Source organism: Chroicocephalus ridibundus, chromosome 1 (genome assembly GCF_963924245.1).
Source record: "Chroicocephalus ridibundus chromosome 1, bChrRid1.1, whole genome shotgun sequence".
Taxonomy (NCBI): domain Eukaryota; kingdom Metazoa; phylum Chordata; class Aves; order Charadriiformes; family Laridae; genus Chroicocephalus; species Chroicocephalus ridibundus.
The window spans coordinates 27,505,714-27,531,385 of NC_086284.1; the positions used below are offsets into that span (position 1 = coordinate 27,505,714).

General features: G+C 36.0%; 1 protein-coding gene across 3 annotated transcripts in view; it reads left to right on the forward strand.

Moving 5' to 3' along the window:
• The window catches only part of PDS5B (PDS5 cohesin associated factor B), a 118,946-nt gene that overhangs the window by 52,517 nt on the left and 40,757 nt on the right, over window positions 1-25,672 (forward strand). For all 3 annotated transcript variants that reach the window (XM_063332497.1, XM_063332509.1, XM_063332506.1), the window contains exons 10-22: window positions 1,054-1,148; window positions 3,343-3,488; window positions 4,400-4,551; window positions 6,297-6,410; window positions 7,786-7,867; window positions 13,703-13,751; window positions 15,244-15,383; window positions 15,459-15,574; window positions 17,286-17,391; window positions 21,488-21,648; window positions 22,286-22,409; window positions 23,157-23,315; window positions 24,114-24,182. In XM_063332497.1, the coding sequence (XP_063188567.1) occupies window positions 1,054-1,148; window positions 3,343-3,488; window positions 4,400-4,551; window positions 6,297-6,410; window positions 7,786-7,867; window positions 13,703-13,751; window positions 15,244-15,383; window positions 15,459-15,574; window positions 17,286-17,391; window positions 21,488-21,648; window positions 22,286-22,409; window positions 23,157-23,315; window positions 24,114-24,182 (1,513 nt within the window). The remainder of the gene's footprint in view (window positions 1-1,053; window positions 1,149-3,342; window positions 3,489-4,399; window positions 4,552-6,296; window positions 6,411-7,785; window positions 7,868-13,702; window positions 13,752-15,243; window positions 15,384-15,458; window positions 15,575-17,285; window positions 17,392-21,487; window positions 21,649-22,285; window positions 22,410-23,156; window positions 23,316-24,113; window positions 24,183-25,672) is intronic.

The following is a 25,672-nucleotide window of genomic DNA, read 5'->3' on the forward strand; positions in this document are numbered from 1 at the left end:
AAACCAGAGTCCTCAAAGAAATGCTACTTTTAAAAGTACAGGACACTTAATTGAGGGAAGGCCTTTAGCTTGAAAGTATATAACTATTTAAACATTGCATGTCATCAAAAAATACCAGATCTAATTGGGCCCACAGGAAAATGCTTCATTGTGTTGTGTTGTGAAGCAATGTGAGTGTGCAATCTGTTGTTCATAATTACTGTTTTCAACTAGTTATGAATTGCATGCATGTACTTACTTTTTTCAGGGATTTTAACTAAGTTGTTATAGCTGCATTACTAAAGGAACCATTCTTAAAATCCCTTGATTTTGAAAACATACCTGGTTTTTACTACAACAGTTATTCCTTAAAACCTCTTTATTTGATAGATAAGCATTTCAACAGCGTTAATGTTCTAAAATTTGATTTTTAATTTGTTTAAAACCAAGCATTTTGAGGACATCTTGAAAATGCATTTGATTTTTCAAAAGAGTTGTTTGTAGCTTTCATTACATCAATAGTTTTATTATAAAATTACTTATATGAAAATTAAACACAAGAAAATACTAGTTTTCAAGCATCAAACTTAATTCAGTCTTTCGAAAGGAAATCTTACAGAAGTTGAAGTGATCCATCTGTGAAAAAATTTATAGTAGGCTAGATGCCCATTTGTTTGCTGTCTATCATACAGTTTAAAGAGAGGATGAGTATTGCAGTCTTAGAAGACTTTTAGTTGTTGATACATGGAACATTACAGAAAAGATAGTTAAAATATGTCAGACATCTTTCTAATAAATAATTGTTGTCTGCCTCAGAGTTTCTCATGTGTACCAGGAGAGGATATTTCTCTTTGTGTTCAGAACATGAATTAATGAGAACAGGATTTTTTTTCTTAAGCTAAAGACAGACCACTTAATACTGTGAAATCGGAGATGTTTTATGCATGTAACTGAGCATGGGAAGCATAAAAATATTTTCAGAGGTATTTGAGATTGTGTAGAAATAAACTAATTGCTTTAGTAAAAGTGATATTTTTGTTGTTTTTGTAATGCATTTGTCTTGTTTCTAAATAGGTTCAATGATATCCATGTACCTATTCGTCTTGAATGTGTGAAATTTGCAAGTCACTGCCTTATGAACCATCCTGATCTAGCAAAAGACTTAACAGGTACCAGATTTATTATAACATTAAAATACAGTGTTAAGTCTCCTGGAAAAATCAGGAAGGTTAGTTGTAATACTAAGTAATATTGCCAGATGTTGTGGAGGGCGTAACTGAGGTTGGACTTCTAACTTCTAGAGTCCCTGCCTTCAGTGCTGCCTCTCGGGCTGGAGGGATTGTGCATAAAGAATGCCTTAACCAAAGAGATCACTCTGCGTTCCCAACTGCTGTTGAAATTAAGCACCATGGGATCAAGCAAAGGCAGCCTGGCTAACCTAGTGGTCATGGCATTTATTAACTAGGGTGCAGAGTGGACACTTCAGTTCCACAAAACTGAAATGTGTAAATATTATGTAGCCACTGTCTAAAACATGAAAACAGTTGTCCTAACTGTGACCACAGCCATTGGTTCCTGCTCCTTCAGATCAAACACAGCCTGTAACTCAAGGCTTCTGTGGGAAGAAGGCAACTGGCATAAGTGAAAGTGTTTAGTGGTTGTTGCTCCTGTGTTTTTTTTCCCCTCGAAGTGTATATGGATACTGTATCTCCCCCTGATCCATAAACTCCTACTTGTAATTTTTTGGTGGTAATATCTTTGTCCTTTTGCTCTAAAGAGAGGAATATAAAGGGCTGTTAAGTGCGTGGGATTGCTCTCCTGCTTGCTGATCATTTGTCAAGTTAGACACAAGTACCGGCAGGCTAGAATCATCCCATAGTTATTGGTATTGTTAAGCCATTTAAAAAAAATAAAATGTTTCTGGACCTTTCCTTAATGGAATGGTAAAGATATTTCCTTTTTGATTATCACAATTGTATTTTCAAGAATTTTTTTTTTTTTTACATTGCAGAAAGACTTTGTGCCCCCTCTAATGGTATCCTCTGGGAAATGTAATTTTGCTCGCCCCTCCTCTCTCTCCCCACAGCGCTTATCGAAGTCAAATTGTTGAAAAAATTCCTCTGACTCACTGGTGTTTGAGACCAGAATTGTTTTGTGCAATGGCATTGTTCTTCATTTGTTTTAGTTTATTATGTGTTCCTGTGGAACAAAACTGGGGTTGTTTTTTTTAAAGTCTTATTTGGATTTCAAATTTCGTAACGTACATAAGTGCAAAGCTTTATTTCTTGATGTCCTCTTTCAACACTTGTGCTGATTACCAGAAATGTTAATGGCCAGTATTTCAGATGAGACTTGAAAGGTTTCACTGGTCATTGAACAGTAATAAGAGAACAGTAACCTCTGCTTATTTCATTCAGAGTAAACTTTGAATTGTCAATGTTTCTTAATGTTCTCAGTGTTTCACTGCTCTATGCTGTGTACAGTGATCTTAATAACTTTGGTGTGCATTTTCCTACCCATTTGTACTTCTAAATTAACGTACGATACATACTTCTAAAAAGATAAATGAACTTTGCAGTTTTATTTGTCAGCTTTCTAAAATGGCAGTAGGTAGCTGACATGCTTGACGCTTATAAGCAGAAATCTTAAAATGTTGGTAGTATAAGGTTGTTGATGCTACCAAATAAGTAGCAATGGGCCAAAATAATCCAGAAATACTGTTTTAAGATGAATTAAACTAGGATGTGTCTAAATAAGCATTATAGCTTGGTCAAAGAGCATGCTTTTGAAGTATGTCTCTTGATTTGTCCCTGCTTACAATGCTTACATGGCTCACACTGTGGAGTGTTCCTGGAGCACGTGAACTAGATTCCTTGTGGATAATGCACTCCTGACCACAACTTCTGTAACTAATGTGCTCCAGCAGCCAAAGGGGATGGAGTCTGCAGGAAGAGAGTAGCCTCTAGCCTGAAGTAAGACTTTAAAATGTATATAGTGTGGTTATCAAGTTCTCAGCACTGTCTGTTCTACTCTACAGATCCAATTCTGTTTGGCTGTAATAATTGCTAATGTAGACATAGCTTAACTATTATGAGAAATAATAAAAATGTAACTCTATAACTCTCATTTCCATAATGTGAGGAATATAAATATTTGTTACTCTAAGCAAATGTAAAGTTTTACTGACACTCCAGTTGATCTTAGAGAAAACTATTGGTTTCTTACTGTTGATGCTCAAAACAGTAGAAAATCGTGTTTACTGCTGTCAGTTGAGTACTGTCTAGAGAAAGAAAAGTAGCTGGAGTTGTATACTTACAATGAAATGTATACTTACAATGAAGTGCTTATTCTGTTTTTTTCCAGAATATCTTAAAGTAAGGTCACATGATCCTGAAGAAGCCATAAGGCATGATGTTATAGTATCCATAGTTACTGCTGCTAAAAAAGATCTTTTGCTTGTCAATGATCACTTGCTTAATTTTGTCAGAGAACGAACACTGGACAAGCGGGTAAGACTTAATTAGTACTAATAATGGCTATGTCTTGTATGTCTAGACTGTAATTAAGCTTTTTAAAAAGCAGCACTTCTGAAAAATGCTGAACTTATTTTAAAATGACTAATGAAAACGAACATAATGCAAAAAATTTTGAAGTTGCCGCCGACTGAAATACCACATTTTTCATTGTGCTGTATTTTTATTTCAGATAGTATGATAAAAAAGGCTGAAGCACAACAACGTTGTTCCAGTTGTCTAGCTTTAGTAATTTTTTTAAGTAAAATGAGATCCTTGTAAAACATTCTAACAGTCTTCATAAGAAATTTTGCTATCAGGTTTCAAAATGTATTATAGATTACTGCATATTCTATTGTCATGTTCCACCATCAGAGGTAGCTAGTTTGCCTGCTTTTAATTAGATCATTTGAAGACTGCGAATCGGTGTGGTAGCTTTCAAATTTGAATAGTCTTGAAATTTAGTTTAGCCATGTTTCATTATTTGGTGAAATTTGAGATTTGCTGCTTTTGTTAAAGCATAGTAAACAAGGCCGTTGATGGCAACAACTTTTAAAATTAACATTATTACCTTATTTTTTAATTTGATGACATGCTTTCCCCCATTGCACCTGTAATACAATCACAAATATTCAGTATAGATCTGTGAGAAAGGGTGTTAGCTTAAATTTGTAACAGTTCTAAACTCAAGATGCATACTTGCGTACTAGTTACTTATGTTGAGTTTAAGCATAAAAGATATGATGCAATATATGTTCTAATGAGAAAGAGTTGCAGTTAGAACTCAATTTAACTTTTTTTGTCAATTAAACTCTTATTTTGGTGTAGAATAGGAAATGCCTACCTCAAAATTCTGCAGTCTTTTGAGTTTTGAACTGCTAAACTGGGTACTATTTCTTTTTCTCAAGTGGAGAGTGAGGAAGGAAGCTATGATGGGACTTGCACAGGTATACAAGAAATATTCATTACAATCAGAAGCAGGAAAAGAAGCTGCGAAACAGATATCATGGATCAAAGATAAACTTCTGCATATATATTACCAAAACAGTATTGATGACAGGTAAGTCAGTCATGAAAGCTAGGTGAGTCTGTGGATAAGCGTGGCAACTCATTATGCACATTTGTTTTTCCTTTGTACTTAAGTGCTGACAAGAAAGAGGAGACTTGATAGTCCTCTATGTTTTGATTCAGCGTGTAATTTTATACAGCTGCAGCCAAATGTCCTGTGTTGTTTTCTATTTCTTTTCTTTTTATGACCAAAAGTGATTATAAAGGGTGAGATAGGTTGGAATATTTCAAAATTTTTAGCTGTACTTCACCACTGCTTCAGTAAAGGAGATTTTTGTTTATATTTCAGGAGCTTGCTAATTTTTATGTTAAAATTCAGTAGGTAAAATTGCTTTAATGATCTTGCTTTAGATTTGCCTGTTGTTCCTGTTATGCTTTAAAGGTAAGTCTAGTACATGTAGTGACAATGGTTAAGGCATCTCACTCTGCAGAAGGTTAGTTTTTCTGTACTATAATAGCCATGAATTAGAGGCTTGTCCTGGATTTGTGGTGAAAGCAGTGCCTCTGTTGTACCAGCTATAGCATTGTATATAGTTGTTCATATTGAAAAATAGATGGTTGCACACGGGGAACTAGTTTGGGAGTTGGTCCACCTTGACTAATCAAGGCCGTCTTGATGGCTTTAGAAACGAGCTTTTGGCCCTTGCAGCATGTTGCGATACAAACATCGCATTGCAAACCCATAAAAGTCTCTTCAAAAACTCGTGGCCTCAGAAAGTGATCTCCAAAATAATGAATTATTTCATGGTATCATGGAAGTGGGCAGAACTATCTGGATCTTCAGATCCGGTCTTTCCCACTGTGAGATTTTTCTTAAACTTTTTGGTGTCTTTTTAAATTAGCTGGGTTTAGGTTTTGACCACCTGCTCCAATTGTGCATAAGGATTTTCTTCTCTTTTCTAGCCTAAAAAATGCGTGATCGGGGTTTTTTTTTTTTCCTATTTACTTCATTCTGTTAACGTTGACCTCAATTTGCAAAAGTCTTGGGCCTTCTTGGTATTTAAGATTGCAACGTGGGCTTCGTTTTCCGTTTGTTTTTTCTTCTCAGTCTTGCCTAGGTAACTGGCAGACTCAAACCTTTCTCTCTTCCTGTTTCCAAATAAGGAGCTTCCATGTTATAGCTGAAGCTTTTAATAATTCCTTCGTGACTGTACCCCCATTTTTATTGCAGAAGCAAAAGAAGTGAGATAAACTCAGCCCTTGGGAAAGGGGCCAGGGAGGGGTGGAGGGAAGGAGCTAGTCAGCTCCTTCGGATTAGTATCTACATTCTCCTTCTGGGCTTCATGATAATGTGAGATATAATCAACATGTTATTTCTTTTTTTTCTTTTTTTTTATTTTAGGCCTGTTAATTTGGGTCAATTCCTGAATTTACCCTAATACTGACCCCTAATGAAATTCACTGATAAGATCTATTTCGGCTGATAATTAATAGACGTCATTCTCTAAAATCCTTTGATTCCTGTCTAGATTAATACATCTGATTTTGATAATGTCATCTCTTAAATTTCCTACTGCTGACATTAACATTATGTCTTCTGTAATGATATATTTTTCTTTAATTTATGCTGAGTTATATTGGAAGTTAAGTAACTTGACCTTTAGGTTTTTGAATAGCCCCATCTTTATATGCAACTACTGATCTCCAAATAGGTCTGAGAGTTTCTGAATGAATGTTTTAGCAATTCAAGACCGCTTGCTTCCTTTATAATTTAAGTTTCTTAATCTTGTCTTTCAGATTACTTGTTGAACGCATCTTTGCTCAGTATATGGTCCCACACAACTTGGAAACAAATGAAAGAATGAAATGTTTGTATTACCTTTATGCAACACTGGATTCAAATGCTGTGAAGTATGTACTATTTTTGACTTCCTGCAAAATAATTTTTAATACAGATATTATTGTAAATAAGTTCTAAATTGTTATGAGTAGCCTAAGGCAGTAGAAAAAAGTAGTTTATGAACGATCAGAAAACAGAATAGCAATAGTATTTATTTTTCAAGTGGGATTTTGAAAAAAACAAACAACTAATAGGGTGTTTTGTAACAAGGCATGGTACCTTTTAACCATAAACGGCTGAAAAAAGTAGTGTCAAAGATCTGGAAAGAAGCTTGAGTGCATGTTAGTCCTTTTATGTCTGAAAAGAGATAGCGTTGCTAGTAGCGTTGACTAGTCCTAGATCTTATATGGGTTTTACTTTATGTATCTTCTCCAGCTTAAAATGGGTATATGCGCATGTATTTGACTAATAACAGTTTTGCTGCTGTAATGTTCACAGTTTGATTGAATTTACTTAGTTTTACTTTGTTTTTCATTTAGTAGTAGGTTTTTTCTCATGAGGGAGGCTAGGAAAAGCTTTCTGTATGAAAAAATGGCTTTAAAAACCCCCAAAGCTTTCAAATACTAGAGAAACTGAATGCCCTGCTTTTCTTGCACTACCTGCCTAAAGATATTACAACTGTAACAAATTAAAATTAAGAATGCTATGTTAAGAGTAAAAAGTTACTGTTCCAGTAATTTGTAGTATAGGCTAAACAAAAATGCAGAATAGATTCTCTTCAGTACTTGTCATTTTAGGTAACAAATAACTTTTGAATTCTATAGTTTTCATATGCAGCAATACTCATTTTAAAGACATAGCATGTTCAGTTAGTTGTATGGAACTGACTTTTTACTTGTGGATTCTGGAAAATTTGAAATGAAGCTGTGACTTTTTTTATTGATACGGCTTATTTTTCCTGGAAAGTGTGCTAATTTTCAGTTTTGTCGGAGTATCTCTAATGTGTCTCTTACAAGTCTAATCATGTCCACTTTTTACAATTTATTCATGTAGCAGCCACTTTCTGTGTGCAAGAATAACATTGTTTTGATGATAAAAATCTTAAACATGTGCTTTAGCCTGTTTCTTGGAATGTTTTTAGAAGAGTGATTTCAGGCTTGTACAAATGAGTTCTTTATGGGCCAGGCATCGGTTAAGGCAGAGTAGTTAAGCATCTGAAATGAAACTTGTTTCAAAACCTCACTTTGTTCCAGTCTTATACGACCAATTAAATTTTCCATATCATGCCATAAGGAAACATTTAGCCTTTGCTCATACAGCAGTGAAAGTTCAGGTGATAAGCACATTTCCCGAGTCTGAAGCTGAAGACAATTTAAAGGCTCTTATTGGACAGTTGTGTTGTTTATTGAATAGATGATTTTGACAACTTTATTTATTTGTTTTTAGAGCATTGAATGAAATGTGGAAATGTCAAAATCTGCTACGGCATCAAGTAAAGGATTTAGTTGACCTAATAAAACAACCCAAAGTGAGTTCAATTTATCTTTATCCCATAGTGAATATGCAGTCTTACTTAATGTGCTATTTTTTTTTAATTCCATTTGTTTCATTATTTCAAGCTGATTTTTAATGGCATATAGAAAGCTTTGTGAAAGTTAACTGATATTCCATTAGACTACAGTTGCAATGGGAAATGTGTATACATTTTGTTAGTAAAATTGAAAAAGTGTTACAGAATTTTTTTAAAAGATTTTGCCAGCCATTTGATACTAAAGTATTTGCTTTCAGTGTTTGAGTTACATCTTGCCAGGATTATTTTGGCTCTTGAAAGGGGAAAAAACATCATACTGTTTTCAACTGCCAAATTGAGTAATTAAGAAAAAGTACCTATACACCCTAACTTCCTATCTTATGTATGATTAGTAACATTCAAGAAATCAGAATATTTTTATCCCAACAGGTTACTTGTTTCTCTTCCCTCTTGGAAACTTCTTAAATGTTGTATTGGAAATATCAGACTATAACTGAATTCTTTGACTACAAATTTGCTCAGAAGGAAAAAATAAACATTTATTGAGCATTTAGGATATTTTGTAAAGTAAAACTTAGGTATTTTTTATTATTATTAATATGTATGTGAATGCTCATCTTTGGGGGAGGGCGGGGGGGGGGAGGGGATAAAAATTCGTAAGATGAAGTTCTGGATATAATTTGTGACTAGAACTTGACTTTATTGCCAAAAGTTTTATCTGGTGCTCTTTTGACAGAAATGATATATAGTAGAAAATGTTGCCATGCTCACATTCATATATGTGTACGTGTCACTTTTATTTTCTATATGTGTATATACTGCAGCAAATTTAATGAAGTTTTATGACTGATTATCCATTTGCTGGAATGACCTGAACCAGGAAGAGTGTGTAACCGTGTGGTTGGATTATCTAATATATCTGCTTAGAAATGCTGTGTTACAGACAAGAAAAACTAATTAAATCAAAATGCATCCCTTACTGTTTCGGTCCTGATTGCAGTGAAATTCATAATTTTTTACATAGTGCATTTAAAACATGCTGTAATGTTGTATTAAATTCTAAGTGCAGTAATTGTTAGCATAACAATACTTAATTGCTTTTAGGTGACTGTACTGAAATATTTTTTATGTCCTGTTTTATATTCTTTGGTGTAGTTTAAATACACTTATGCATTTAAAATCTGATTTAGTTTCTTGATGTTTTCTGCATTTCAGTTGAAAGAGAAATTTCAACTTTTCCTTTTGTTTTCAGGGAGATGTAATGAAAGTTCTTTTTCAATTGTAAAACATCAAATATGATATGGAATTAAACATGTAGGTTTTGATAAATGCCAGCATAAGCATTGCATTCAAAGCAGTATATGCTGTTGACATGTTTGCATTTGTCCATGTGGCTTTCATTCTGTCTTTCGCTACTAAGTGCCTATTCTGTACCCTTGAGTATTCTTTTGTGTAACAGGACTGCATGGGGGAATTTAGGGGGCTAGCAACAGTCTGAGATGCTGTCGTGGGCAACAAAACAGTTTTGAATCATGGAATTTTACTTAGTTTAGTTTATTGTCAATTGACATAATCTTTGAATTATTGATTCTGGTATTGAGAAATAAAAGTGAACACATAAAAATTTAGAGAAATCAGCCTTCAGTTCCCCTTTGGACACCTTTCTTCCCTGCTTCGCCATTTCCAGGCCTCTCGCCGCACCCTATACACAGACCCTTTGGTGAGGCGATGGCAGCGCTAGAGATGGGGATCAGGGCATGGTGGTTCCTTTCCTGTGGCTGCTTCTCACATCTTACCCACTGCTTCAGCATGGGTTCCTCCGCCGGACACAGTCCCTTTAGAGTAGTGCTTCCTCCAGCGTCTCCTCTCTTAAATATGTTTTCTCAGAGGCACCATAGGCTCCTCTGGCTGGTTGAAGGTTTGGGGGTTGGTTTGTTGGTTGTGAAGCTGGTTGGAAGCGGCTTTGATCAGCACAGGGCAGTCCCTGACCACCTCCTGCACAGGTCGCCCCAGCAGCCTGCCCCAAACCCTGCACGCTATGCCCGATGCAGGTGCTTAGCTATTTTTACCAGAACTTTTATTTCTGTGGTGCTCCTCGTATGGTTTGTTTGGGTATTGGGTTTTTTTTCCCAAATTGATAATTTATGTAATTAAATCATTATGTTTTAAGATAAGAGTGCATTTTTATAATCATAAACTGAAGGGGCATACAACCCAAGGCAGTAATAATCTTGATACAAATATCCATTAGCCATTCAGAGCTGTAGAAACTTTTGTTTTCTTTCAGAAAAGAAAACTGAAATGAACTAGTAACCTTTTAGAATATGACTTGGCGTTACCATATGTGCTTTTTCACTTTGGTTTAATTTCGCCACCTAATCATTATAGCTTAGTTGTTTATTTAATTCCCTGTAGATGTCCCTGTGGCAAGCGTAGGCATTGTAAGAACTCTGGGAGATGAGGAGGGATAAGACAAGAAGCAGTGTCCAGAACTTGCCATGAGGAAACTCTGATTAGGTAGTAAGGAAAAAAAAATTGCTGTGGGGGTAATCAGATATGGGAACAGGTGACCAGAGAGGTTTTGAAATCTTCATTCTTGTAAATATTTAGAATGCAACTAGATGAGGCCTGGAACAACACCTGATCTAAGTTGGCCCTGCTTTGAGTAGGCAGTTCAACCAGCTGACCTACAGTTGTCACTTCCAACCTATGTTATTCCGTGGTTATAAATTTTTGAACTTTCTAGTCCACTGTTTTTTCTCATCTTAGAAAACCTTTTTGCAATTTAGTGAAACTCTTCAGGCATTCTCCTTTCTTCCTCTTCAGGCTCTCCCCTGTGTAAGCATTATTGAGGAGACTGAAAATGTGTTAAGAAACTTTCTGGTTTTGCTGATCATAATGTCTCCTAAACTGAGACAGAACAGACCTCAAACTCAAAGATGAGTTACTCTTCTGAAGAGAAAAAGCGTAAATCACAGCTCCTCTTGTTTTCTCCTACAGCAATGGCATACAGTTAAACAAGATACATAAACTTGCCTGTTCACATGCGGAAAAGTGGGTGAATGCCGATTTGTCTGTACTGGAGTATAAGCTTCATTTGCTGCAGATATACCACCTGTTCTGATGCTTCCATATCATGAATGCAAGATAATGTAGATAAAGCGCCACAGTAGATCTTCTAAAAACAAATGTTTCTTGGTCTTCTTCAATCTCTCATTATTCAGTGGAGTTATACTATTAGAAGTTAAAAGAATACTTCTGACTTCAGGTTGTTCATGTTTGGCTCAATGATTAGTAGTTTGCTCAATTTAAGGTCTGTGTTAATGGGAGCTTTAGCCAGTACTTGAAGAGTTAGCCAGTATTAGAAGATCAAACCAGTTAGAACCAAAGAAACTCCAGAAGTACAGTTTTTGGTATTTTTCTTCAGAGTTGCAAGAGGTGCAAATATAGAGATTCTGTATCTGTTGACAGTATTATTTGAAGCCTGTAAACCAGATTTGACTTATGATTTTTGCACTTTTTATGTCTGAACATACCTGTTCAGCTATGACAGCCAAAAGCCCTGACATTTTCATCATTCTTCTGACACTAAAAAGTGACAGAAAGTTCTGCAGCAATACTTAATGGCTAGAATTGTGTGCTAAGTGTCCATGTCACAAGATAGCGAGGACGTTCACTAAAAAAGTTGTTTGTCTTAATCTCATGCTATTTTTTTGCTGTACTCTGATCTTTGTGAGGTTGCCACTATTCTCAAACACTTCCACATTGTCCACAAATTTGCTAATTTATTTCCTTTTTTTAATGACAAAAAGCCTGTGCAAATATGTTAGAACTCAAAATCCTATTTTCTTTCATAGTACCTAGACAACTGCAGAACAGAAGCTTAGTCTGAAAAGTTGAAGGATACTCCTCCTGGAAATAGATACCTCCATGTGTTAGCCAAGGTTATGGCAATAAATTGTAATCTTGTTATCTCCAAAGCTGATATAGCTTGTTTTAACCTTATTTGAGATCTTTATGCAAATTTCTTCAATAAAATGCAAAGAAAATAGATGTGTCTGAATAAGACTCTGACCTCTGTCTTTATGTTTTTTTTTTTTTATCTGCTCCATAATAATTCTAAGACTTTTAGAAGAAAACATTAGTGTCTTGCAACACTACCTCTTAGTGGCTCTTTCCTGAAAAGGCCCACTGTAGGTCTTCATTTATGTCATGTTTAAGTACTTTGGTAAGAAGAGTTCTTTTTTTTTTTTTTCTCTAAGATGACCCTTCTTTCTGAGTTGATTTGACATTGTTGGTAATTTTTAGGTTTGTCTACTATACTTTTTGTCTGTTATAAAGGGAGTTGTGTAAAAGACAATTTTAGTAATGGTGGTGACTAAATACTCCTTAAATACTTTTCAGTGAAAACTCAGTGGTTGTGTTCCTATTTAAATCTTTTCTCAAAAGAATATAATTTGGTATTTTTAGGCCATAACTGATATTATTTATATGCATTTATGAAGTTTTGTGGACTTTGTAAGTTATGTCACCGAAGTTGTTCTGTCAGAATTCAGTTGGCAAAAGAGCAGGTTTCTTTATGGTGTGGAAGCTGATGGGTCTGTATGCTTTTAACAACATTGCTGTAAGCTTGAATTTTCTTTCAGGTTTCAATTTTCATTTTACTTATGAAGATTTCAGAGTTGTTTAACAACACTTATTACACAGCAATGAAAGATTTCTTTTGTTGTTCATATTTCATCCACCTTAGAATACTTTTCTGAAGATGATTAGGGTGTTATCTTCACTGTACAGTTAAGGATTCCCTTTGTCATTTTTACTGATAATTCCTTGATACTTCAAACTTCAGTATAATTCCATAAAACTTCCCAGTCTGTAGAATATTGTGGATTACAGTTAAGTGTGGAAAAAGTGTCTTGGGTACTAGTTTGTCTACCTTCAGTAGCAGGTAATATGTTTTAGAAACATCACTTATCTGTTAAAAATATAATCTCAAGAATGTCTACTTGCTATGTAGTTTTACCTTGCTGTGAAATGTATTGTATTCTTTTTTTCCTCTTCCATTTACTCACTGGCAGAACTAATTCTTAAGGTGAACTTTGCCTGTGGAATTTGAAATCCTGTACCAGAAGAATTACTGACAAAAGGAGAATAAATGAGATTAAAAGTCTGTTTTGTGTAACGTATTTTGCTTGTAAGGTGCTGTTGGCTGACTTTATATCGGCAACAGTTTCACTGAAATTTCAGCTTCACAGATATCCTGAAATGCAGTTATGTTTTAATTTTTTGTTGTTGTTGTCATGGTCCCTGATTGTTACTTTCACAAGTACACCACTATTGTCTGCCTTCCCTGTTCAGCTGAGCTGGGGTAGCAGTTGTCTTACTGACTTGCTCCATTCTTTAAAATAAGGTAGGAACAACTGCCAGGACTACTTAGAATCAATATCTAAACAAGAAGATAAAGTGAATTTAACGCTTGCTGTTTGTTTTATATTTTAATATAAAGAGACTTTAGATGGAAAACAGTTACAGAAATAACCCATTTGTGCTGTTCATAAGATCTATAGTAGATTGAAAAAGTAATAAAAATATTTTACATAAGTATGTGAGACAGAGTGATACTGTGTGGTCATGATGTACTACTTACTTCCTTTGACTGTCTAACATTAACTTTGCAGGGGACGTTTTGATTTCTAACACACTGATGTGTTAGCAAAATGATGGGTGCTGACCTGTTGATAGTGGATTATGGAACTTTACTCACTCTGTATTCAAGTGGAAATATATAATGTAAAATTTTAACTTAATCCATTTTTCTTTTGTGACTTGCAGACAGATGCCAGCAGTAAAGCTATATTCTCAAAAGTGATGGTTATAACAAGTAAGTCGGTTGAAGTATTTACGCTGTCTAAAAATTACAGTTGAAATATATTGCTTTCTTGCTTTAAAGGTCATTTGAGATAAGCTTATAAAAAGTTTTGTAACAGAGAACACTTACAACAAATCACGATAAACATGATGTAACAATATGCTTTAGAGAATTAAGACAACTGTAAGCAGAATTACTTCCTTACTGTAAAAAGTCTCCAGTTGTGAAGCCTGTCACGTGACATTTTGGCTGCATCTATTGTGGACTAATTCAAAATCTAGATGATTAGGGTGTTAGTGTCTTCATTAGCATCTGCTATTGAATATATATTAACTGATGGTAACTAACCTACTAAATGATCTACTGACTTGCCTGTCTTGGAAGTGTCGGTATTGTAAGTGCTGTTGGGAGAATGTGAAAGAGTTTGGGTTTCAGTCACAGGGAAGGCACTTTGGAAACTGAAGAAGTTCTATGTAATCTGAACTCCTGGCAAAGAAAGAAAACACCAACCCCAAAGCAACACTTCTTGCTCCTCACAGCGTACCATGCCAATAGCATTAAAACCAGTAAGAAGAAGAAAAATTTGTTTTACAAAGCTGAAATCTTGTTTTTAAATCAACCTTTTTTAAAAAATGCAAACTGTTCTGTAAAAAAACCCCACAACCTGCTTAAGGCTATGTACATTTTTTAAAAAAATGTGGAGGAAAACCTGAATCTTGCTGCTTAGTTTGCCATGTTCCAAATTCTTTTTCCCTTTTATTTATAGTATAAAAGTTAATGAGTTAATAATTTTTTCTAATTCTGTAAATTCTGGGTCACATTAAAAAAAAAATAAAATCAATACAGCAAAACAAATACTTAGTACAATTTGTTTTGAACTATCTCGTAGTCCTGTGCCATTTTCTGTGCCAGCTTTGCTTAACACCTACTGTACCAAAACCATGAAACATCTTAAACAGTGTACTAATACTTATGCTAATAAATTGTCTTGTTATAATATAAAATGTAAATATAAAATTAATATGTAACTTAAGTGCATCGTTAAAGCTTTTTTAACATGTAAGCTTATGTTTAGTGAAGGAGTAATTTAGGAAGAATACCCTTTTGATGTTTTTCACGCTTGTCATATCAGATGATGTACATAAAGAGTATATTTTTCTGTGGAGTATTGGCTTTGCATTCTGAGGTCAGCTTCAGCTGTTAATATTACTAACAGGGACAAGTACACTTGCTGAAAAATGAGTGTGAAGGGCATGGAAAGTGAATAGCCAGGGGAGGTCTGTGGGTACACCAATTTCTTAGAAATTGGTGTCTTCATAGGCGTTTCTGCACACATTGAGGTGTTTTGTGGTTTGTTTACAGGTTTGTTTGGGTTTTTTTTCCACCCTTCTTGATTAATTTAAACACACATAGAAACTTTCTTGGTGTGACACTTCAAACTTGGGTAACTTCCAATACTGATACTTAACTAAAATAAATAGTGATTTCTTTTGCTTATTTAAAGGAAACCTTCCTGATCCAGGGAAAGCTCAAGATTTCATGAAAAAGTTTACACAAGTTCTAGAAGATGATGAAAAAATAAGGAGTCAGTTAGAAATGCTTGTTAGTCCAACATGTTCTTGCAAACAGGCTGAAGGGTGTGTGGTAAGTATTGCTCTTAATATGTGAATATTTTCGGAACTGAATTGATTATAATTTTAATTGAAACTTATATTGCAGAGGGAAATAACAAAGAAGTTGGGCAATCCAAAGCAACCAACAAATCCTTTCCTGGAAATGATAAAGTTTCTTCTTGAGAGAATTGCTCCTGTGCACATTGATACTGAATCCATCAGGTATTTTTGTGTGTGGTGTTGACTGCAGATCACAGGGTTTGAAATCAAGGTTTCTTATTTCACCTTTAACTGTAAGTAGTAATAGATTGGGCGGGTGCAGTTTAAGGCCTGGTGACCTGCAGTATTTTCTTCTGTTTCCCCTTGCTTAGGGGTTTTTGTGTCCTCACTCAGAATGTAGCCGCACAAACAATTGATTTGTCATTCAGCAGAGCTGGGACAACCTGTCAGGAAACATGAACCTGTTGCTGATGGGGAAGGTTTGGGTTGTGACTGACTGACTTATTTTAAAACAAATTTTTGTCCATGGCTACTCATTGAAACTTTCCACCCAGAGTATTAGCTCATAGTGACATAAACAGTAATTTAACTGAGGAAGTAAAGATTGTGGTGCTGAGTCAACAAGGAAGAGCAAGCCAGTGAAATTATGGGTGAGGAAAAAAGTAATTGCTGAAATGATTATTAAATAGCTGTATTTGAGATATGTGGTACCTTATTAAAGACAAGTAGTTCTAAATAGTGGTAAATTCTTATCTGTTAATTCCAACTATAGTAATTGACTTCTAAGTACTTGAGCTTTTCAGTTTCTGCCTATCATGTATGCAATGTAGTGGAGCCATTGAGATTTCACTTAAAAGTCTGTCTCTGATTTGGATTAAGCATAATGTATAGCTGGATTTTTACTTTAAATTTGAAAATAGATTTTTTTTCATGTTCACGGAAGCAGTATAAAATGTGTATTTAAAGTAATATTCACATGTGGCACTAAGTTGTAATGTTTATTTCACAGTCTACCTGTTGACTGACTGCCGTACAGTATACAAATGGAAAAAAAGGCGTAAAAAGCACATATTTTCAGTTTTGCCACAGAATTGGTCTTCTCCCCTCTTTGTAAAATTTCACTAAACTTCTGCTTCATTTTTGAGACTCAGACTGTGTGTTTTTTCTTAATAAGTGGTCTTTTTTGTCTGATTAGGGACAGAAAAAAAAAAAAATTGGAAGTCTGGGAAGTCTGACTAGGAGGTCTTTCCAGTGGTTTGCTATACCTGGTTTTATTTTTTTTATTCTTTTTGGTGGTGTTTTGTCTATAAATATAACTTACAGGATATACTGAAGGAATATTCTGAGTATTATTTAGTTCTTGATTGGGAAGCTGCCTGCACCACTCACTAATAAGATCATCTGGATACTCACCATTTCCCTTCCTAGGGTACATTGCAACAAAAAACTCAAGCATTACTGTCAAGGTGAAATATGCAGGAAACAGGTCTTTTAAATTTTTCATCATCTCTTAGCACAGCTGTTTAATGATGTTTTTTGTTTCTCTTGGTTATAGACTAAACATTGTAAACAGTTATCTTCCATCAATTATTACGAATCCATAGCAGCTAGTAAACTCACCATAATTCTTCCCTGAATTCGTTGCTTGTAATGCTCAAATTGTTTTCTTATTTTTGTCATCCTTCCAGAGTAATTTGTATATAGTTCTTAATTCAGGATGGATAAACATTTTTGAACTTAATGCTTCATAAGATTTGATTTAGATAGGAGACGAGGGCAACCAGATTATGTATGTGGTTGACATATTTGTTTTATAACAAGCTTATGCTTTAAATAAGTTCCTATAATAAGATTATATCTTAAACTTATGAAAATGGTCATATGCGGTAGAATTGCATTAAACACAAGGCCATGTTTTGTTTTCCTCTCCAAGTGCCCTTATCAAGCAAGTAAACAAGTCTATAGATGGAACAGCTGATGATGAAGATGAGGGTGTACCTACTGACCAGGCAATCAGAGCAGGTCTTGAATTGCTTAAGGCAAGTATACTCCTGGTGGTCAGTGAGCATGTGAAATGTTCTGAAGCAACTTTGCTAAAATAAGTTTTTAATTAGCACTCAGTATCTTTAGTTATAAGCATGTGGTGATAATCTGGAAGAATATTGGTTTGTGTTTTGTTCTCTGTGCTCATCTTATGTAAGGTATCTTATAAATCATTTAGAAGTTTTTCTGGAAGTCAAAAGTAGTTGCGTGTGTGACATCAGCAGCTGAGTTTTGATTATTAGAGTATGAATTCAATGGTTTATGAATATAGTTACACTACTTCTGGAATTGTACATGTATATCAGTACAACAATATTGTTGTTCCCTTGAGTTCCTAATAAATTGAGGTCTTATGTATTTCAACTATGTGTAATCTTTGAGACTCAGTTAACATAGCAAATCCCATCAAGATGTGTTTCTGGGGACATTGTGCAAAACTTTTATTAGGAGGAAGAAGGCTGATCACCATGTTATTTACAAGTACTGTTAAAAGCGTGAAACTTCTTAAATGCAACTACATAGGGCTTTTTGTTTCACTTAAAGTTTTTAGCCTAGTCTTTGAGAGAGACTATGTAATGTCAGCTTTGCCTGTACTTGCATAGAAAGGCACTTGTGCCATAGTACCACCTCAGTTATATGATAGTGTTGGGAGTAGTCCAGCTGTGGCTTGACTTCAGAGGCCTCAAAATCTAAAGAACTCCAATACTGAACTTTTCAGAATATCTCAAATCAACTAAGGGCCTAGTAGATTCATCTGAGAGCAAGTGACTCTTTGGACAGATGTGCATGTTTAGATAGAAGCGCAGAAAGCCAGTAGCACAAAAATGAACCGGCATACGAATGAGTCATGTAATGAAGGACTATATATTTGAAAGAAGGCTCCCAGGTCAGTACTTACATACTCATATGAACTGACATGACCAATTTAAGGAAGAGTAAGATTGTCCTAAAGAAAGGGATCTGTACATCATGAGAAGAATCCAGAAAGGACACATGTAGGAGTCCAGAAAAGGGGATGGCATACAATGAAGTGGTGAAAATAGAAAACTGCATGTGAAGAAGTTCCTACATTTAAAGCTCAGAAAGAATTAAATCTGGCCAGGGACATCAAGGGCAACAAGAAAAGCTTCTATAAGTATGTCAGAGATAAAAGGAAGACTTGGGAAGATGTGGGCCCTCTCTGGAAGGAAACAGGAGACCTGGTCACCCGGGTTATGGAGAAGGCTGAGGTACTGAGTGACTTTTTTGCCTCAGTCTTCACTGGCAAGGGCTCCAACCACACTGCCCAAGTCGCAGAAGGCAAAAACAGGGGCTGTAAGGATGAAGAACTGCCCACTATAGGAGAAGATCAAGTACGAGAGCATCAGAGGAACCTGAAGGTATACACGTCAATGGGACCTGATGAAATACATCTGTGGGTCCTGAGGGAACTGGTGGATGAAGTTGCTAAGCCACTAGCCATCACATTTGAGAAGTCATGTCAGTCTGGTGAAGTCCCCACTGACTGGAAAAGGGGAAACGTAACCCCTGTTTTCAAAAAGGAACACCCAGGGAACTACAGGCTGGTCAGTCTTACCGCTGTGGCTGGCAAGATCATGGAGCAGATCCTCCCAGAAACTCTGCTAAGGCACATGGAAAATAAAGAGGTGATTGGTGACAGCCAACATGGCTTCACCAAGGGCAAGTCATGCCAGAAAAATTTTGTGGCCTTCTACAACAGGGTTACAACACTGGTGGATAAGGGGAGAGCAACAGACATCATTTACCTGGACTTATGCAAAGTATTTGACACTGTCCCACACAACGTCCTGGTCTCTAAATTGGAGAGACATGGATTTGATGGATGTGCCACTCGGTGGATAAGGAACTGGTTGGATGGCCACACTCAAAGAGTTGCGGTCAACGGCTTGATGTCCTAGTGGAAACTAGGAGTACTCCCCACCTGTAGTACTACATCCAGTTCTGGAGCCCCTACTACAAGAGAGATATGGACGTGCAGGAATGTCTCCAGAGAAGGGCCACGAGGATGATCAGAGGGCTGGAGCACCTCTCCTGTGAGGACAGACTGAGAGACTTGGGGTTGTTCGGTCTGGAGAAAAGAAGGCTCCGAGGAGACCTTACAGTGGCCTACCAGTATCTTAAGGGGGCCTACAAGAAAGCTGGTGAGGGACTTTTTAGGATGTTGGGTAATGGTAGGGGAATGGATTAAAACTAGAGATGGGTCGATTCAGACTGGACGTTAGGAAGAAGTTCTTCACCATGAGGGTGGTGAGACACTGGAAAAAGTTGCCTAGAGAGGTGGTGGAAGCCCCATCCCTGGAAGTTTTTAAGGCCAGGCTGGATGGGGCTTTGAGCAACCTGATCTAGTGGGAGGTGTCCCTGCCCATGGCAGGGGTCTTGGAACTAGATGATCTTTAAGGTCCCTTCCAACCCAAACCAGTCTATGATTCTATGAAACCAGTGACAAGTGGCGTTCCTCCGGGGTCAGTACTGGGGCTGGTGCTGTTTAACATCTATGTCAAGAGACATGGACAGTGGGATCGAGTGCACCCTCAGCAAGTTTGCCGATGACACCAAGCTGCATGGCACAGTCGACATGCTGGAGCGAAGAGATGCTATTCAGGACAGGCTTGAGAGAGGGGCCCATGCAAACCTCATGAAGTTCAACCAGCCCAAATGCAAGGTCCTGCATGTGGGTTGGGACAATCCCAAGCGCACATACAGGCTGGGCAGAGAATGGCTTGAGGGCAGCCCTGAGGAGAAGGACTTTGGGGGTGCTGGTAGATGAGAAGCTCGATGTGAGCTCGCAGTCCAGAAAGCCAACTGCATCCTGGGCCGCATCATAACAAATGTGGCCAGCAGGTCAAGCGAGGTGATTCTGCCCCTCTACTCTACTCTGGTGAGACCCCACCTTGGAATACTGTGTCCAGCTTTGGAGTCCTCAGCACAAGAAGGACATAGACCTGTTGCAGTGAGTCCACCGGAGGGCCACGAAGATGATTAGAGGGCTGGAACACCTATACTATGAGGATAGGTTGAGGGAGTTGGGATTGCTCACCCTGAAGAAGAGAAGGCTCCGGGGAGACCTTATAACAGCCTTCCAGTACCTAAAGGGGGCCTACAGGAGAGATGGGGAGGGACTCTTTATCAGGGAGCGTAGTGATAGCACGAGGGGTAACCATTTTAAAGTGAAAGAGGGGAGATGTAGATTAGATATTAGGAAGAAATTAATTACTGTGAGGGTGGTGAGATACTGCACAGGTTGCCCAGGGAAGTTGTGGATGCCCCCTCCCTGGAAGTGTTCAAGGCCAGGCTGGATGGGGCTTTGAGCAACCTGGTCTAGTGGGAGGTGTCCCTGCCCATGGCAGGGGGTTGGAACTAGATGATCTTTAAGGTCCTTTCCAACCCAAACCATTCTATGCTTTTGAGAATAGTTTTTTTGACATGGGTCAGAATATTAACATGAAAAGAAGCTAATAATCAACAGCCAATTAAAAATTCAGAGAAGGCAAACTTTCAAGGAGGATCAAATGAGGATTTTTTAATATACATTATTATTATTGTATTTTCTTTATGTGGGAGGACTCTAGTACTTAAAAACAGTGTCCAAGAATCTGAAGGAGATGTACAGGACCTGGTAAGCTGCTGTGGAAAGCTTGAGGGACTAGAGACCTTATTGGGTATGTCTATATTACTATTTTAGAGGTAGCAACTGCAAAGAACAGCCAGTTGTTCCACTCAGCAAAGCATGAAGTCTGGGAGGACACAAGCTGGATTCCTTTTAGAGAAACAAAATTATGAGATGGGCTTCAGAAGCGCGCATTGTGTTGCAGTGGCTAAAGTGGTTTCAGTCAGTCTAGCAGCACTCTGAAGTAAAACTCCTGAAATGTGAATGCTGCTTCCTTAGCATCAATTGTGTTTCTCTCAAGACCCAAAAAAAAGTCAGAAAAAGAGAAATGTGGATCATGTGACAAAACCAGGCGGAGCATGATAAATATTCCAGTATGGCAGTGGAAAGCAACTCTTGATGGAATTTTCTACGTAAGTGGACCTTCAAAAAATATTAACATGGCTTTCATCTTATTTTGGCAGGTACTTTCATTTACGCACCCTATCTCATTTCATTCAGCTGAAACTTTTGAATCTCTCCTGGCTTGCTTGAAAATGGATGATGAAAAAGTGGCAGAAGCTGCTTTACAAATTTTTAAAAATACAGGAAGTAAAATTGAAGAAGACTTTCCTCATATACGATCGTAAGTTGTGTATCTTATTCTGTTTGAGTAGCGTTCTGTATTGTATGGGATTTTGGAAGTCTTCATTCTTCCTTTTGCATGCTATAGCATTATGTGGCATTCTTTTGGAAGAAAGTATTACTTTCCACAGGAAAGAGATTTAAATGACTTGAAAATGCAGTGTTTTTTGAAGAACGGAAGTGAAATGAATATATCCAAAGTAGTGACAGCTGATATGTCACTAATGCTACTGTAATTTTTATCATTGCTCTTCAGAATTACTTATGTTTTTTCCTAAATTAATATACAGCAATGTAAAAACATTATTTGCAATTTATTTGGGATATGTAGGCAAAAATATTTCCAAAAGAAAAATATTTCCAAAAATATTTCTAACCTGCATAGATAAAATATTTGTTTTACCACATATTTTATCAACAAAAACCAGGTTTGTTTGTTTTGGGTTTTTTACTTGCAAGCCATGTAAATAACCCTTTTTTTTTTTTTCTTTGGAGAAATTGTCAAAGCCAAGACAATTGGCACTTTTGCAGAGGTGTTGTGTTCTATATATATGTATATCTGTATTTTTTTTGCTAGTTTGATATTTTGGAAGATTTTCAATTTGTGAAAAGGTACTTCTCTTTTTTTTTTTTTAAAGTGCTTTACTTCCAGTATTGCATCATAAAGCTAAAAAGGGACCCCCTCGTCAAGCCAAGTATGCTATTCACTGTATTCATGCAATATTTTCCAGCAAAGAAACACAGTTTGCACAGATATTTGAGGTAAAATAAAAATTTTAAAGTTAATTTTTATTAATGTTTTATATTGCATATATAAATTAAGGCATGTAGTGGCAATTGACACAGCAAGTTGTATCAAATTTAGAAAATAATGTTTTTCCTGTTTCCCTTTGTTCTCATACAGTTTGGTTTGAAAAATAGTAGCGGAGGGTGTTTTTTTGTATCCTGTGATCCATCATGTTTAGGATTTTGTATTTTAACAGACAATAGAATAAAACAAAGTGTTGGACTGTTTGCTAGAACCATGAACTATTTATGGAAAGAGGAACCATACGTCACTCCTCACCCCTGTTGGGGCTAGCCCAAAGTATTTAAATGGTACAGAAATTATGGAAAACTGAATACTTATAACTGCAAATGTACTTTTTAATTAGTGCCCATCAGCCTTTTTTCTTGAAGGCTGAATCATAGTCCATTACTGAAATTGCCATCTTGAGATGTAGTATGCTCACTTCTTCAATAAGAAAATACGCTTTTTAATCCATTGTTTCCTAAATGGTCCTTCTTGAGCTGCCACTTTTTGAAGTACCCAGATGTGATAAACATTTTGTCTGTCATCTTGTTTTTTCATTTGTAGGAGACTTGTAAGGTTTGTGAATGTGTTCTTTTAAAATTGTATTTCTGAAACAGAAATAGACATCAATAACTTGGTACAGAACTCTTACTCCCTTTCCCCCAGTATGACACAGATTATATCAGTAATACTTGAATTTATTGCCTTTATTCTAGCCACTGCATAAAAGTCTGGATCCAAGCAATTTTGAGCATCTTATTACACCGTTGGTTACTATTGGCCATATAGCCATGCTAGCACCTGATCAATTTGCTGCCCCTTTGAAATCTTTGGTTGCCACGTTTATTGTTAAAGATTTGCTAATGAATGATAGGGTAAGTATTTTTTAAACCTTGTACTAAGATTCTGCTTCTCCTGTAGTATGATACTCAGCAAGTGAAAATTTTTGGCTTGTTGGTTCTACTTTTTGGATATGGTTATCTTTTGATTTCCACGTGTACTGTTTGACTCAATTGAAAACCCACAGTACTGGAAAGTTAATACTACTAATTTTGTAGTCCTTACAAAAATGACAAACTGTATAGCACATCATTTGATCACTCATGACTTGCCTTTTGTTAAAAACGGGAAAATTGGATTGACTTCACTCACTTAGTTTCTTGTCTTGAGCAAGCAAGTTGTGATTATTTTTTTTTTTTGGAAGTGTAACACATTTGAAACTAAAATACACTGTTTAAATGGAAGACTGTGAATTTTAATATCTAATACTTCTGTATCGATAGTGATTATACAGTGAAAGAAAACTTGTGCATTGTCAACCATTGTTGAAAGATTTACTGTCTAAAACTGTGCTTGAGGTTCCAATCTACTGGATGTGGAAACTGGAAATTATTTTCAAAGCAATGGCTATTACACTCAAAGCAATAGTTTTCAGGTAACAACAGCAGCAGCAACAAAACCCCCTTAACTACTCTTAAATTTGCAGATACTTGAATAGTGATGTAAGAACAGTATCTCACTTCTGTAATAGTTACTTCTATAAAATACAGACGGCATAAAACTAATTAGTGAGTGCTGCTGTATTGTTTTCAGAAGTAAACAGGAAAGATGGGGTTACAGCAGGTTTCACTGAAGAGTAACAGTAGTGCAATAAAATGTAACATTTGGTTTAGCTTCCAGGAAAAAAGACAACAAAACTTTGGGTCCCAGATGAAGAAGTGTCTCCTGAAACGCTTGTCAAAGTAAGTAGCACTTACTGTATTTCCTATGACCATGTGTATAATACTTAATAAAGAAAGTTAAATATTCTGATTCCTAAAGTTGTCAACTGCTTTTCTACATTTCCTTGTCACGTTTTTAAACGTAAGAAAGAAGTAACTTTTTAAGTTGAGGATCTTATCAGTATACACATTTTTTTTGATTGACAGAAGAAAATAATTTGCTTTTGGGAGCATCTACTTTTTTACTTTTGTAAATACATTTACTTAAGACTTTATTGAATTTTTACAATAGCTTTTTATAGGCACAGGTTTGATGTGCAACACTTAAGTATTCCAGATATTATGACAGTTAAAGTAAATTTTTTTTCCCTCCTGTTTAACAGAGGAGTTAAATACCATAGAGACTTTATTTGAAGTCTTCCCTTTTTCTTTTGGATTTTTAGGACATTCAAAAAAACTTTCAGTGCTGTTTTGGAATAAAGAAAAAATTGGTTTTGGATGTGTCAGTTTCCTGAAATGAATAAATGTGTTACATTGCTTTTCTTTGTGTACAGTGTGTATTAGAGAAAAACCTAGATTTAAGAAAAAAAATCTGCCACTTAAAAATCATGTGGGTTTAATTGGGTTTTTTTGGTGGTTTTTTTTTTTTTTTTACTTAAAAATGTCATCTCAAGCTGCTTCTTTTTTGGAATAAGTTCATTATTACATTTTCTGGACTCATTCTCACTCAATTCTTCACTCAATCAGAAATAGACTTCTAGTGTGGAAAATACATCCTATGTCAGTATTTGTTTTTGGAAGCCCTTTCTTCAAAACAGGGATAATTATGCTTTCACATATAATTTTTTTTTCAGATTAAGAAGGATGCATGTACTTTGTAGCATGCTGTTTCTAAGTTAATTATAGCAGTCATTTAATTTCCAGTGCCTTTTGGATAAAGTTGCTCTGGTGGTTTGAAAAAGTTCTTTGCCTCCTCTCTTGAAGTTGTTAAACTCTTTGTATTAGTAAGTACTTTGGTTTCCAGCTTGGTACAGAACTCATTATTGGAAATGCTTAGTTGTGTTTGGAATTATTTGTTAGCTCCTCATTTGTTTGACTACAGCAAGGATATTTTTGTGTTTGTGCAATTCCATAGTTACATAGTACGCTCCAAAAACTGTTAAAAGAATGCATGTTTGTTTTGATTTCATTAACTGCTTGTTTAAAATAGACATGATTTCACTTCAGGAATTATACTTGTAACTGGAAGTAGTAAATATCGTTTTTCTTAATTTTTATAAAATTATTTGTGAAGCTGTAATATGTCTTTAAAATGCGCTTTTATGGTAATAAAACTTTTCATACAATTGACTATTTGGAAGGGAGTTGGCGCATAGAAAATCTTGAGGCAATTTGAAGTTGAAGCCAAGCCTGAAAACTGTAAGAAGCATTTATTGGCAAGTGAAAACAGGTTATTGTGAAAATTGATTTGCAAACTTAATTAGCATTTATTGCCACTGAGAAGCCTATAT